This window comes from Myiozetetes cayanensis, unplaced genomic scaffold, assembly GCF_022539395.1.
Source record: "Myiozetetes cayanensis isolate MyiCay16 unplaced genomic scaffold, myiCay2020 scf3, whole genome shotgun sequence".
Classification (NCBI taxonomy): Eukaryota; Metazoa; Chordata; class Aves; order Passeriformes; family Tyrannidae; genus Myiozetetes; species Myiozetetes cayanensis.
Genome location: NW_026087521.1, coordinates 19,521,252 through 19,537,705, shown reverse-complemented (window position 1 = coordinate 19,537,705; position 16,454 = coordinate 19,521,252). Strand labels below are relative to the sequence as shown.

The 16,454-nt window shown below is 35.3% G+C and overlaps 1 protein-coding gene across 2 annotated transcripts; it reads left to right on the top strand.

The window, feature by feature from the left end:
* The first annotated feature begins 486 nt into the window (after window positions 1–486).
* Window positions 487–16,136, top strand: MLC1 (modulator of VRAC current 1). 2 transcript variants are annotated; one of them, XM_050324645.1, is made up of 12 exons: window positions 487–624; window positions 1,283–1,466; window positions 3,618–3,707; window positions 5,402–5,455; window positions 5,535–5,636; window positions 8,338–8,439; window positions 9,357–9,428; window positions 9,903–10,019; window positions 10,806–10,862; window positions 11,927–12,049; window positions 13,494–13,658; window positions 15,567–16,136. In XM_050324645.1, the coding sequence occupies exons 2-12, from the start codon at window positions 1,287–1,289 to the stop codon at window positions 15,639–15,641; spliced, it is 1,137 nt and encodes a 378-aa protein (XP_050180602.1). In that variant the 5' UTR covers window positions 487–624; window positions 1,283–1,286; the 3' UTR covers window positions 15,642–16,136. The 2 variants fall into 2 exon arrangements, with proteins under 2 accessions (XP_050180602.1, XP_050180603.1); XM_050324646.1 differs by lacking the exon at window positions 5,402–5,455 and having other exon boundaries at window positions 5,550–5,636.
* The last annotated feature ends 318 nt before the right edge of the window (window positions 16,137–16,454 follow it).

Here is a 16,454-nt window from a genome sequence, read left to right as displayed (position 1 = left end):
ACAGAGTTTATCTGAACACCCCAGATGACTAGGGTTAGTAGAAAAAGATGAAGTAGTGTTATACAATGAAGATAATAGTCTTGATAGATTTCTAACTTCTAACTTTTGAACCTCCTAACTTGTTGGGATACTTGAATACTTGAATTTTTGTCTGTGTTTTTTTCTAGGAGAATACTGCATTGTAAGTATCTTCTGCTCTTTTGAAATAAGAATGAAGTTGTGGGATATTGTGATCACTATCTGTTATAATAGCTAACACTGGTAAACTGTGAGGAAGCTTTTATTTAAGATACTAAGTAAGGGGTAGTACTCAAATAAGAAAGAAACTTGAAACTTTTTTAATTTGTTGGTCTGATTTGGAAGGGCCCTATGAGATGTAGTACAGTCATTTTCTAGTGTGTTCTGTTAATTAAAATTCAGGAGGCATTTTCCTGTTCCCTGGCTTAACTGAAGTTCTTGCTGTGCTTTTGTTCCATATCTGAATAGATGTTGTTGAAAGCCAAAGTGTAAGGGAGAACTTTTCAAAGCCGGCATGACTCACTGAACGGTGAGAATATCACAAAGTGTACAGGCAGCTGTGTTCACAAGGCTGCTTCAAACTGACAGCTAACTTTTCAGTGAAAGGTAAGCATGAAGGTTTTTAACTGTTGAAAAATCTGCAGTAACTTAATTCTAATATAATATACTCCTCAAGGTATTTGAACAGATTGGCAAACTGTGAGGTGAACAAAAAAGGACTGACTGAACAAGAGAAATGGTTGATACTAGGTAAATTAGAAACAGTTTGCTGTAGCTGAGTTATTGTGAGTATATGTGTTCATCGGACTCCTAAGGAAGTCTGTCATTTTAGATAGCTGATAAAAGGTGTTAAAATCAAATGGAACTTAATACTGAAACAATTTTAACTGTGTTTTCTGTCCCAGACTTAAAAAAAAAAAAACAACTTTGGTTGTAGAGGTACCCTCAAACTAAACATCTCTAAAAATTGTTCTTAGATCTTGAAGTATGTTGAGGTATCATGGATTTCATTTGGTTGGTATTTATACTGTATTATTATGAACTTTGGCTGTAGGATGTAATTTACTTATTGCATGCAAGTAAGTTGTTAGAAAGCTTGCATATTTTGAAGTGTAAATACAGATAATAGCTAAATATTGCTTTTATTTATTTTATTATTAATGACAAAAAGTTGAGAACTGATCTGAGTATGTGAAGGAACTAAAGTATTTTTTTTCTCTTTCCTCATAATTTCCATTATTATTATTTAATTGCCTTTGTGAAGTGTTATGACCAGGGAAGAAGGTTACAGAGAAGAATTTAGCTATGACAGGATGCCAACTTTGGAGCGGGGAAAACAAGAGAATGGAAATTATATACCAGATATCAAATCCAGTGACCTTCAGCTGTCCAAAAGGCTGCATCCTTGCTTTAGTTACAGAACATGGATATTTTCTTTGCTGATGGGAGTAAGTACCTTAAACTACAGAAAATTTTAAAATGTAGCTGAGGTCTTAGAGCCCAGTATCTTTCTGTTTCACATCATCTGGAGACTCAGAATTTCATCAATGATGGTACTGAATGTAGATATTTGTAAAGAAAAGAACATATTTAGCAAATTTGCAATGTAGTAATTCATTGACTACTGGTATTCTTTGGATATTTTTTCACTAATCAGATGCTATATGAAGGCTTATCTTTAATATTAATCATACAGCATAAGCAGAGAATAAGTGTGGTAGTGGTAAATACCAACCCAGGTGTATGTTTAAGCAGTGCCTTTTGGTAGAGTATATAAAGTATGCTGACCATATGCATTCTTTTAACATATTTTTAACTATTAAATGTATTGTGGCTGCTATGATAGCATTTTATCATTAAAAATATGTGTAGTACTTAATTGCCACTTTCATGTTTCAAGGTTCAATAGCCACGTAATTATTTGGTGTAATAGTTGTGTAGTGAGGTATATACTTTCTTTCTTACGTGAATGTCACAGTGATTTGAATTTTTGTGTCACTGCTAGAATCACAGGATACTCATCTTGCATGTGCATCATATGCTTCTCCATGTTCTGAGCCAAGTTAATTAAACTTCATTATAGCAATTAGAATTTGATCTTTTCTTTTTCTGTCAGCTCGTGTGTTTTGAAGCGTAATTTTTATTAAGAGTGAAAAGTGTCTTACTGTTAATATGGTAATTGCTTGTTTTTGCACAGTGAATAAAAGTACTGCCTTATTTTTGTGGAAACAGCTGAACTTTTTTTCCTTTCTACCAATCTGCAAAGCTTGGATTTCCTTTCAGATGTACTGTCATATCAAAAGAGAGCAAAAAAAGCACTGGCTTTCATTGCATGACGTTTTCTCAAACTTAATTGTCCAAAAGGACAACTGTCTGTAATTAGATTATTCGTTTTACTGAGTTCTTGTAAATAATTTAAGATACTAATACTTAATGATCATTTCCTGAAGTCATATTATCAAGAAGAATGAATTTTATGGATAAATGAAAATGCGATTTTATTAATAACTTATCCAATAAATTCCAAATATATTTTCCTCCCAAGTATTATAGTGATTAATCTCTATCAACTCTTCTGAGGGACAGTGTCCAGAAAAGAAAGTCTGTACACTGAGCAACATAAGTTATAGTGAAAAGGACAGTCCACTTCAGGGAGCAGTTGCAAATGTAGAGTGACATCAAAGTGGCTGAGAGTATGGGCTGGATTTGTGCAGGAACAATTCGATGAGTCTTCAAGCACAGTTTCAATTTGTGGTCTATAAATATTGCCCTTCCTGTCCGCCAGAATTCTGTGCATGTGTGTGTTTTTATACACACACATATACTCTCCTTATTTTCTGTCATTTTTTGACAAGGACTTTTTAAAGATCCCCCAATAATTTTCTACCATGAAAAAAGTGCCCAAATAAACCAAAAGAGCCATTCTGTCTTCCCCAACCTCTTCAAGGAAATGCCTTCCCAGGGGGATGACAAGGAAAACAAAAAAAAAATATGTTAGTAGGAGACATTGAACATTTATTGCAGTGTGTGTAGCTGTCATAGTTATGAAATAAAAAGAAGAGTTATCAAGGGAACAGGAGGATTTGAACATTTATGGGTGTGCTGCTGGATGAAAACAGGAAGAGGGTTTGGAGGGATGCAGGAATATAGGTGGAAGAATCTTCATTAATGTATCCTAATACTAATTTTGTTGCTATGTTCTAGTTGACAATTGCTCAGCTGCCCATGTGCATAATAAATGTTGGTGGAGTCAAGCAGAGAATACAAAGTAGAGACTTAGCTGAGGTTTCTGAAACATTTTTACCATTGAACACTGCAATTACATTTTTAGTAGTTCATTGAGGTATTTGCCAAGTCAGGGCACAATGCTTGATTCTAACATGATTATATTGTTCAATATTAGGTCTTGGTAGCCAGGAAAACATCTTCTTCAGAACTCAGAGTGTTTTGATGTTTTTCTTCAAATTTATTCACTCAAAACCTGCATTATTAGATGTCCATCAGTAGCTTAATTTGAAAGGGATTACTGATTTCTATCTGACTAGTTGCTTTTAAAAAGGTTTTATTCATATAAACTTATCTTATTTGTTGCTTTTCAGACTTGCCTCCTTATTACTTCTGGATTTTCATTATATCTGGGAAATATTTTTCCATCTGAAATGGATTATTTACGTTGTGCAGCAGGTTCAGTAAGCATTCTTAATTATTTGCTGTGACTGTTTGACAGCAGACTCAATAGTACATAGCGTTTGTGGGTTTATGTCTTTTATGCTGTCTGTCTTTTTTTACTACTAACTTTCTTCATGGAAGATTTAGTTCTATTTAATACTTCATTAAGTGGATTTTCATCCCATAGTTGAAAGAGTAACAGTTGTCATAAAGACAACTGATTTGTGCTGCCATTTTTTGTTAATCAGCACACCACTGCCATGCAATATTACTCTGCTTGAACAGTTTTTCTGTGCTTGATTTTAAGAAAATTTGCATTGCTATGTATTTGGGGAATTTCCTGGCTAAAAGCTATCAGAATTTATTTCAGATTGTATTTCAAAGTATTAATTTTTCATTTTATTTTGCCATAATATCCAAGTATTGAAGCAGACTAAAGTTGCTCTGTGTATGAGCTGTCGCTTAGGTTTCCTCTACAGGTGTTAAAATACTGTTGAAGCAGTTTTTGAAGTAAATATACCCACAGGTGTGTTATTCTCTGCAACGTTAGTGTTAGTTACTGAGAAGTCTCTTTTTCTGCCTCAAATCTTGTCCCTTTGAGCTTTGTATTTATTGAGAATTTCCAAAGATCTGGTAGATGCAGATCACATTGGGTTTGAAAGGCTTGCTGTGGGTGAAGGTGTGTACATGGGGGTGTCTGTATGTCAGGAAGGTGTTAGAGCTCCTACTGCAGATAATGGAGTCAGTGCAGTTGGAAGAGCCTTGAGAGCTGTAGAGCCAATTGGCCACAAAGTGTTTAGTTTAGCATGAAGCTGAATTGCTCTCTAGACTTTTTTAACCAGTTTGAATAGTAGTAGTATGCAGTTGCTTAAACAGAGTCCTGTAGAGTTCTAGAGACTCTTGGGTATCCAGGACAAAAAGGGATGTTTTAACTCTGTTAAGTAAAGGTAATTTCGGTATTAAAGAAGTGCTTCCAAGAATTTTACATGTCAGTATTAATTTTTTGCATGTTCATTATTTGATGTGGAAACACTTTTAATAATTTCAATATGTATTTGTGTAAAATAGAGTTGGATCTGTAATGGAACCATATCTATTGTCATGATGAACAGCTAAGGGGTAGAGAAATTACTTCGTGAAAGTTTTCACTTACACATGATTTTGCCATTTAGCTTTGCCCTCAAGTATGAAAACATAGTTCCTACTAAACATAGTGGAGATTCCAGGCACAATTCTTAAAGTGTAACTAGACCCAACAGATTTTCACAAAGTTCTTCAGAACTATGCTGAGATTGGGAAAATTTTGGCTTACTCAACTATGACAATGTCTGTTTAAAAAAGTGTGCAGACCCAGTTTGAGAGTAGCACTGGTTTTTTTTTCCTGCTCAAGGATCCCAGGCCTTCTAGAGTTAATTTAAACTAACAAAGGCATAAACTGCCTTAAGAAAGACTTTCTTTCTTTTATTCATGTTATTGTGCTGGGTAGTTAGTCAAAATTGAGATATATGGAAGGTATATTTAAACCTCCTGTAGTCATCAGACACTTATTGTAATTAGTGAGCTCAGACAAGAGTGACACATTTTCTTCAGTTTCTGAGCAATTTGTCTAAGTGAACTGAAATATGAATTCAAGCACGTAAAATAAATCTATAGAAATATATATAAAATTCTTTGTGCAGAGTATCCCACTAGTCTTCTCTTTTAATTTTCCCAGTGTATTCCTTCAGCAGTTGTGAGCTTTGCTATAGCAAGGAATAAAATTAATGTGGTAAGTATGAGATTTTATTGTCATTTAACCCCCCTGTGGTTAAAATGAGAAAGAAACCTATTCTGAAACTTTTTTTCAGATACCAAATTTTCAGATTCTGTTTGTCTCTACATTTGCTGTTACAACAACGTGTTTAGTTTGGTTTGGATGCAAACTTGTCCTCAATCCATCAGCTATAAATGTAAGTAACTAAAACAATTACTACTTGTGCTATATTTAGCTTTGTTAAAAGAAAGGTGGGAGGTGTGAGGTGGTTGGAGATCACATGTAATGACTGTTGTCAATATCCCAGTGTTACTACTTGATCTGTGAGGAGACATCATCTAGCAGTAACTTTACATTTCTCTTTGCAGTTACCTGCAATAATATTCGTAAGACATCCTTAGTTATATGATTTTAATTCTTTTTGCTTGCCTATTGCTTGTCCATACTGTGTTGTAGATTACTGAAGAAAGTAAGTCAGAATAACTGTATACAAAGCTGGGTCTGAAGCTTTTTTTTAACTTTTCAGTCTTAAGAGTAATTCATGGTGCCGACTTGCTCTCCTCTTTGAAAGATGCTCTTTCAGTGAAACAGGCTCACTGTTTGGCATTTCCCTGCCAGCTGTTTTCTGTTACCCATGTGGTAACACAAAGAAGATGTAAATACCATCTCTTACTGTTCTTTCATAATCATATGTATTTTCCCTTCCCATGGGAAACTGCGCAAGAAAGTAATACCAGATCTTTGAATTGCTGCCAGTAGTTTAAAAGCAGTAAGACTCATAAAAAGGATAAGTTTATCCAATTAAGTCAATTTACATTTAACACCCTCTCTCCTTTTAATTCCTCATTAGTGTTACTCATATTGATATATATCTCCACAAAATAACCTTAGATAGATAAATGGAATGCAGGATACAAGCCGTGCCCTAGACTGTGCCTGTGTGACGCCACTCCAGGAGGGTGCAGTTCTGTAGTTAGTTTGCTATGAACATGAAGGATGGAATGTGTAAAAGATTCAAGCTGCCACTCTGTTCAATTTTTAATACCTGGTGCAAATTCAGAGCAAATTTCATTAAGGTTGTGCTAATCTACTACTTTCTACTCAGTTGCACTTGTATTGTTCCTTAGTCACAGAAGAGGCTTAGGGACACAGCTAGTTTGGTTCTCTGCATCTGGTGATAGATTTTTATGGACAGTGGTGGTTGTAGAGGGAATTTTCTTTAGTTTTTAGAAATCTAATATTGAATCTCTCCATTGTTATAGATGGTATAAAAATGTACTTACTTCTAGCTTTAACTGTACTTCTTTTTAAGAAATAAATCCAAGGAAACTAACGAAACTCTGAAATTGGGGATGAGATATTTTTACTTTAGTCTAGGGCTACTGAACTGATTTTATGAGTGGAAGAATCTAGCTGATACTCTAGACGTGTAATATCAAAAAAAATACTGGAAAGATAAAAATCTAATTTATTTACTGTTACTTTTTCAGTTTCTGTTATTTACTTCTTACACCTAGAACTAAGTGAGATAATCCATCAATGTAGTTACAGTGCTTCCTGACTCAGACTTGTATATCTACTTGGCACTGCACTGCCAAGTGTGATGTGTGGCCTTGCCAACTCACATCAGTACCAGCACTGTGCCAAAACACATCTAAATCGTGGGAATTTATAGTCTGGATTAAATTGTTCTGCGGGCCACACATTTGACACCTCTTCTTTTGCCAAATAATGCCTGTATTCTTCATTGTAGCACTTTCTCTAGGAGTTTTCCACTATGACATTTATTGCTGTTTGTGGTTTCAGTACAACTGTACAGTCTGTTATATACAGCAAGGCAGATAGTTCCAATTAAGATTCCTGAGAAAGGGTGAATTTCAGTGCCCAAAAAAGCCTCTCAAATCTCCCACTTACTATCTTTTTCAAAAAACATGTGGTGCAAGATACATGTCAGAGAAAACAGAGATTTGATCATTTACAAAGCAGGTCTGGCATGAGGGAACAATATAATTCTGTTCTAACTCACTGAACAATGGTTTGCTTTAATTGCATGGGTTCTGGATGGAGTCAGTTCTCCCTAAACTTTTGGTATTTTGCTCCAGTGGCCTGACTGAACTACGAAATGTTTTCTTGGGCTGTCAGTGGAAAAATATGGTGCTTTTGAAGACAAGAAAGGGAGATGCACTCTGCCTAACTTGTGTGCCTCTAGGGAATTATTCAGTCCATGTAGAGGAGGTATCTACCTCTTTTCATGGGAATAAAAAGGAACAGAAGTATTGCATTCACTTCTTTGTCTCTTGAATGTGAGCAATGGCATTCATGTTTTTGCACAATGATGTAGTCTGTTAGACCTGCAAGAGTTATGAAACCATGAGGAGTGTTCATCAATGCTTTTTAAACGCTAAGCAGGGCACAGAACTAGAATCCTTGGGCCAGTTCTTTGGACTGTGTTTTAGTTCATAATCCAATATGGTATTGCACGATTTGGGATTCCAACATAGGGATTGACAGCCAGTGACCCTCCTTCCCCTAAGAATATTCCATCATTTGCTGCAGTGTTCTGGTTTCATATGGAAGGTCCTGCAAAATGCAGATGTACCCAGCAATCATTACCTTGTCATTAACTTCTGTTCTGGAAGACAGTGATAAAATCTTCAGGCATAATATTTCCATAAATGAAGTAAATGTTTCTGTCTTAGGTTAGGCATTCTCAATATTATGTAGGCAACCAAGTGTTGTTCTTGCAGGAACCAAGAAAATGATTAACAAAGTTATCTAATCAATAGATATGTCTAAATGTCACAGAAAATAGCCTGCTGGATCCTGCTAGACTCAACCCACTCCTTATTTTTAATGTGGAACATGTAACTCATTTGTGTCTGGGATTTTACTGACAGATAAATTTCAACTTGATTCTACTTATTCTGCTGGAAATCTTCATGGCAACTACCGTGATCATTTCAGCTAGGTCTACTGAAGACTGCTGTACAAGAAAGAAAGTAGGTACCCTCAAAGATTGTGTGTGTATGTTAAAAAATATTCCATTTTTCCTGTATTACATACATTGTTAATTTACTGGCAACGCCAGTGTATAACTTTGCATGCTCGAACTAGATTGGAACAATAAATAAAAGTACCATACTAAACAATAATTGCCTCTTCTATCTTTTAAGAGTGCAGTGAGCCCTCTGCAAAATGACCTGTTGCAAATTATACAGCACAGGGTTTTTTGAATATCTTATGAACAGGCATGGCAGATGCTTTATTTCTGTTTTGTAAAACAAAACTTAATGATGAGTGAAACATTGGTGAACTGTGATTTGTATGTATGCAAACATTGCCTTTCTGAGGCCTGATGGGGAGAAAGTATTTCTGACATGCCAATTTAGTGCTGTCTGGACAATGAATCTTGCTTCAGAATTTGGGGCTATAGATAAAATTTCCTTTAGTCACAAGTGCTCTCTCAAATCCCACCTTCATTTTTCTACAACAGTGCTTCTATTAGGTAATACTCAAACAAACATTCTATGCCATGGTGTATTCCAGTGGAAATATTGATTGATAAAGTCATGTAGTGTCCTGTCCTCCTTTGGTTACTGCTATCCACATCTGTAAAATCTGAAGGCTCAGGAAGAAAGTGTGTTTCTTGAAGGCCAAAAAGGGAGACAACATCAACAATGATGTTTCATTGTTGAACAGTGACTGTGGAGCAGCTAATCTGGGACTACTTAATTTGTTTCTAATGTAATTGATGTGGTCTGACACTGGAAAACACCATGGTGTGTCACTGTTACCTCTTATGGGCCAACCAGATGTTGCATACCACCATTAGGATCTGTAGCACGTTGTACAAGATGTTAGAAAGAAATGTATTGCTTTGTATATTTTTGATCATGATTTTTTTCTTCCCCTCTAGAATACTGCATATGACAGTGCCATTGTTTTGAGCAATGTCAACTTTCCTGCTCGAGTTCTGAAGTCATACTCAGTAAGAAAAGCATTGCTTTCTTTTGTTAAATCACTTTATTTCATCTTTCTAAGTGCTAAGGTTCTTTAAAGCCAGGAAGAGATCAATATAGGTAAGAGCTGAAAGAATAAAGACAGAAATGAGAGATATATCTTAAAATGTTTCCTTTTAGCATATTGCAAGGTAAGTAACTGACATTTATAATAGGAAGGAGACTACTTAATGACTTTAGGATAAATAGTGTAAAATGAGCCGTTGTTCTGTGGAGCTAATGAAGAAAGCATAAATACATATAATGAAGCTGATCTTGTTTTCACTTAAACCAGCTATTTTTTTCACTTTTACCATATTTTAGATGTGAAAAACCTTGACTTTCTGCATAGCTAGTAGCATAAATGCATTTTATTCTTTCAATGAGTTCCTTTTTATATGTGAATAGGAAATTTTGCATTCAAATAACACTGTTAATAATTTGTGTGCTCTTCTTGGCTTTAGGTAATTGAGGTGATTATTGGAATTTCATCAGTATTTGGTGGAATAATTGCTTTGAATATGGATGTTCTAGTCTCAGGTCCATATCTCTCAGTAACATTCTTTTGGATCTTAGTTGCTGTAAGTAGTGCAGATGGAAGGTACTGTTTTAAAACAATGTCTTTAATTTTTTTTTTTAATTTTTCTCCTCCCTACTGGAATATTTATAATACTAATATATACTGATTTATAATATTAATTGACAATTACTGCTTAGCAAATGAATTAGCACTTCAATATACTTAATATATTTATGCAATATTCTTGTTCTATTTTGGTTTGCAATACTTTGGTTCTTATAAAATGTTCTGATGCATTTTCAGTCCTCAATTAAGTAAAATGGAAATGAGTAATAAAACAAGGGTATTAGAAGTGAAGTGTTTTGTCAAAAAAGTCATAGGTTTTAGAATATTTCAGGCTGCAAAATAAAAAGTTCAGTTTAGTTTCAGCATGGTAGAATTCTTGAACTTCCTGTTTAACTTTTCAGTCTTAACTGTTTTAAAAGCCTGAGTCTGTGATTAGTAATCACTAGTATTAGTATCACTAATGACTAATCACTAGTGATTAGTATCACTAATAACAACCTGTACCCAGGAGCAGTGGATTCATAAAGGATGTTGTGCCACTCTACTTGCCATGAATGAACTGATTGAGAAAGAAGACAGTGACCATTAGGTTTATATATGGTTAATGTGTCTGTAAAATCCCTCATCATGAAGTGAAAATGATCATAAACAAATTTTTCAACATTCAGAATTCACAAAAAAAACCCCAATACTGTGACTGGTGGGAATTACTGTAACTCAGTTGCAATTTTTGTGATTTTCAAGTAGGTAAATACTTATTTTGTTATACTATTTTGTTTAGTGTTTTCCAAGTGCTATTGCAAGTCATGTAGCTGCTGAATATCCAAGTAAATGTCTGGTAAGTGTGTAAAATTTTGGATTTTGTCATTAGAGTGAAATAATACTGAGAAAGCCTGCTTGTGATAGTGGGCACTACTCGAGTTTGCTCACTTGTTTTTAGCTGCTTCTACGAACTATGACAGCAATATGTAGCAGGAATGTTAGCTGATATCCCTGAAAAGAACTGTGGTAGGTCCTTTGGGGGCTAAATTCCACCCATTCTAGAAAAGAGTTCAAAGGTTTGTGTTTTGGGGGTTTTTTTGTACTGTTTTCCTCTATAGAAAAATGACATGCCTCATATTGTATGCCCAGAAGTGCTTTCAGGCTTCTGAGCTGTTCCCTTCTCCCCTCATTATGAACTGTGGTTTCTGAAAGAAGAAGATTAAGTGTGCAGGCTGCACTGGACCTAGAACTTACTTTAAACAAACTCCTCATCTTCATGACTAGCAAGAAGGACTAAGAACATTAAATGGAGTGCATTTATTCCTTGAATGTCCCAGATATGTAGTTAAGGCTCCATAAAATATATGTTTAAGTAATAGTTATGCAAATGTATTTAAGTGAGTAATGATGCTTGACCACAGCTGAAGTTAGAATATAATCCTGTAGGGTTGATACTTGAATGAAACTAGGCTGCCATTGTATGGCAATAAATTTGCCTGAAGGTACTCAAGTTTATTTGCATAAGTTTTTTTAGGTTGTAAGTCTGCAATATCTGCTGCTAATTCTCATTATTTCATATAAATTGAAGAATAAATGATATCTCTATACTGGCTCTCTCTCTACCAATACTGGTATTATTTCCTCTATGTGCATATGAAAGGCACTTTTTTAGTGGAACAAAAACTTCATCATCTGTATTAAATGAAAAATGAGTTACAAAACAACAGTGTTTTGGCTGGAGGCTTAATGTATTCAAAGCTTGCTTCTGTATTTCCGTGAAATGTGGATGGCTCATAATATTTGTCTCATGTGTAATCTTATGCACTTTTACACCCTTCTGTTACGCTTGCTTCAAGGAAATGCAACTCACAAACCAGTGTTTTTAATTCTAATTTAAAATTTATTATCTTATTTTTTTAGGTTGAAGTCCTGATTGCCATTAGCAGTGTTACATCTCCATTGTTGTTCACTGCTTCTGCATACTTATCCTTCAGTATCATGCAAGTTGTTGACATCTTTAAAAATTATCCACCTGCTGTTAAAGTATGTGTTTTTATGCAATTGAAAAATGTACCTGTATCTATTGCAATAGCAAGACTGTAGCAAGGAATGAATTAGGGAGTATATGAAGACAAGGTACTGCATTATGAAGTTTAAATAGTATGTTATAGAAATTTTTGAAAAGCTCTTATTTAACATATGATAAAATTTAAAGTATGTTACATCTAATGGCACCATGGAATTATAGGTTAGAATAATATCCTGTTTTTTTTAAAGACAGTAAAAATAATATGCAATATGCTGGACTTCTTGGGGTTTTTATAAATGTGTAGTATTTAAATTAAAGATTCTAGGTTTATTTGAAGAATAAATTTTTCTGTTTCTTAGGATGTTTACCAGCAGTTGGGATTGTAAGCTTACATCTGGATTCATTCAAAGCCCAGATTGGTACAGAGAAGAAAAAAGTTCACAAATTCAAAACATTTCAATATGAAGTGTTACCCTTGCATTGCTGAAGAGCTTTCTAGGACTGTACCAGCAAAGTGTTTAGCAATCCCTGATGATGTTCAAAGAACCATTTATGGGCATGTGGCCGGTGTCAATAAGAGTCTTTACTCTTAGTATCCACTTGTTGTTAAGTAGTCTTGTGTTTTTAGAAGAAAAGCTTGAAAATATTTATTAATTTGATACCTCAGGGACTGGAAACCCAGCTTTTGAGTATGTGATCCTGTTCTGATACTGCAGGAACATGGTGTATTGTTGGACCTGAGGGGAGCGACCACAGCTTGCCTACGCTAAGTAGCTTTTCCTGCCACACACGTTGGAGACAGACAACTGCACTGTTTAGGCAGTTGATGTGACCCTGCAGAGCACTTCTTACATTCTTAGTCTGTTTTGTGTCTGGATACAGCAAGAGGGGGCTGCTCTGCACAGGAGGGTGAACAATGGAGCAAGAGGTGGCAAAGGACAGTAACCTCATTGGCAAGGAGTGCAGTCCTGCAGTACCCAGAGAAATAGAAAAGCAAGACTGGTCCAGCCATGGTAACCAGGGTCAGCCAGTGGTTCAGTGGTTGCCAGACAAGTCCACAGTAGTGAGGCAGATTCAAGGTCATCCAGGAATTCAAGTCAGCAGGGCAAGGTCAGAGCCAGAAAAGCACAGAGTGAGGCCCAGACTTAGCTGTGACATTGCTTGGGCTGGAACTGTCAGTGAAGTGCTAGATTTTAGTGGATGGTTTCCTAAGTTCTCTTCAATTTCTAGAGGAAAAACATCATTTGCAAATTAACATTTTCTTAAAAATTATCAATCTCTTCTACTTTCAGCAAACTTACACAGTAAAATTTTAGTTGAAACTTCATGCTGAAATAAGCTAAATAATAATTTGAGTTGAAAAATCTAGATATGAACCTTAAAGGTTAGGGAGGTGGGAATATTATAAAATATTTTATTCAATTCAATTTATTCAATTCAAAATATGTCTATTTTCAGCAATCTTATGATGTACTCCTGTTGCTTCTGATGTTGATGCTGCTAATTCAGGCATGCCTTACTATTGGAACTGTAATACAATGTGTAAATTACAAGACAAAAATGAAACTACAAGATTCATCATGGACAGCAGCACAGATTAAAAAGCAGGAATACAGAACAGAGGTATGTATTTATACTCATTATAAAATTTGAAAATATGTATTTTAAAAGATTTTTTCCGCTAATGTTTTGTGGTACTTAATTCTGATCCCAATTAAAAACTGCTCTGTGAAACTGTGAATTTTGTTATGAAGAGATATTATTTTGCTGGTTAGATGATACCTGTGACAAGTTGTCAATCTGTGACAAGTCCTGCTATGATAAAAACAGTTGTAAGGTTAAATCTCCCTTTTGTTCTTATTTGTAGGGTGGACTCCCAATTACAATTAGAGATGAGATTCATCATTGTACTCAAATAAAATGTTAGTCCCTCTCCACAGGATGCAGATACATTATCACTATTCATATGTCAGAAACAAGTCACAGAAAAGATAATGGGCCTTGCATGACTATGTTCTCATGAGGAGAGAGGCATCTGCTAAGAAAGAAATGGATTTAACTCTTCCAGTGCAAGCAGAAGTTTTGGGCTACGGAATAAGAATACTTGATATAGTTGTACTTTTTCAAGGCCTGCTGTAAGGCAGTGACTTTTCTAAGCTGAATTAGTTCACTTAAGTTCTCTAAACTTTGAATGGGAAATTTAAGAATGTGGAGCATAGGAACAACAATGGTTAAGATGTGTGAGTGGCTACCTGTGCTGGACATATGAAGCAGTGAACCCAGCAGCATGCCTGGAATTCCAGGTATCTCCGTGTCTTAACTACACCACCAAAGCTGGTGATAAAGATCAGAATTGAGATAGGCAGACATTTCCTGCCTGCACTCACATGTTCCAGTTGTCCTTTCAGATACAGATTTGGCACATATTTTTTTTAGAGCATGGTGGGACTGTTACTACTTTCCATATATTCATTCAGGGCTAGAGCCCTATTTCAGGGATTGGAGGATTCCAGCTTTCTTCAGTTTATGTACATTAACTATATTCATCTCCTACCACAGCACTGTAGCCCTTAGACTTTCCTCACCTCTGCTGTGCAGAGCCAAGCACTGTATCCTTAAAGATTCTGAGAGACTAACTCACTGCATGGGCTAGTGCTAGAGTGTGCTGGATTCAGTCCCTGCTCTAGGAAGAGCATCTTCACTGAAACAACACTGGATAGAAAGCACTGGGAGCAGGGACTGAAATCAGTCAAGTCAGTGTGTAGCTCGTAATGGAAAGTGGAAGCTGTGCATTTATGTCCCCTCAAGCTGATGAGGGCATTTGATGTAGGATGCTTATTTTCTGGATCTGTGTCCTGAGAGTTTCATTCTCTATAAAAGATGAAGCACATCAGCACTTCCACTGCTGCAAGTCACATTTTGGAGCATAGTCATGTCATGGCTAAAGAGATCACCTCCAGGGATTATTTATAAAATTATTCCTAGTTTGTGAGTCACTCAGAAATTGGTTGTGAGTTAAATGCTAAAAGGAGCACTTTTTCCACAAAAGCAACACATTTTTGCTTAGCTTTTAATATCTAAACACGTGAATGATGTTACATGAGAAGTTGTATGTCCCTTTGGCTTCTCAGAAGTCTTCTCTTAGACAAGGCCTTAGTTTACTTGCATGTATGTAGATAAATCACTTCTGACTTTGGGATTAGAGATTCAGGTTTCAGTCACATTTTAGCAAAAACATTGAAAAAATGTTAGAAGTAATGTGTTTAAAATAGGAATTTGGCCAAGCTTTTTTGACTCAAATGTATCAAGTGCTATACAGTTTACACTATTATATTTTATACCTAAATGTAAACTCTACAATATACAAAACTATACCATTTACAGTGTATAGAATATTTTAATAGCTCTGACTGTAACTATTCACATGTTCATTCTCTTAGCTTCTCTCAGATACTTATTTGCTTGAACTCCAGGTTTTAAACCAAAGCATTTTTTCATGTTTCCATTTGTCTGAAATTTGTTTACTTTTAGGTTTCCAATAATACATTAAAGGATTTTGACAAGGACAAAGCCTGGAAAGCAGTTGTGGTGCAGATGGCTCAGTAGTTTGGATTCTACAAATGCAGCCAATACAGCACAATCCAATACAGTAAATCAACTGTTAAGGTTTAAAAACTTTTCAATTTTTAAATAGCGATATAGTTACAGCAACAAGAGCCACGGAGTAACACAGTTAATAATATGTCTTCTAATAGTTTTGAAATATGTTGATAATATTTTTAACACATCTGTCTTTTGTGTTGGTATCCATAGTTTAGTGTTGCTTTAGAAGATATAGATATGTAGAAAAATGTAATGAGCCACATGGATTTATGCTGATGGCAAAGTGAAATATTACAGTATGTAGTAGGCTTCATATATTTGCAAGAGATTGTTATAACTGCAGTTATGCAGTCAGTGTGACTGATAAATGCTTTTGTAAAGTTATGAGTACAAGTCATAATTGATGTTTTTGCTTATACTTCACTTTTGTAGGAGTTGTAAAGTTGTTCTGCATCTTATTGCTTTTATATAAATAAAAGTCTTTATTATGTGGAAACTGGAGATTGTGGATTGACATTCTAACTGGACTCTTAAAGGGGGAAAAGGCTTTTTCTGAGTGCTGGGGCCCAATAGCTACCAGCCACAACAACAACAAAAAAAATAGCAGAGAAGCAATCAGCCAAAGAGCAGGAGATACTACTGGTATTAAAAGAGCTTTTTTTCACATATGAAAATGCATTTTTAGGTAAATTCTTTTAATTTATGTATTTTTCCTAACTATCTTTAAAACTTACAGAACATAGCTGCCCTGAAACAAGCACCATCCCCAATACAGTTGCCTTTTCCTGCTGGCTAAACTGTGTGTATGATTGCATA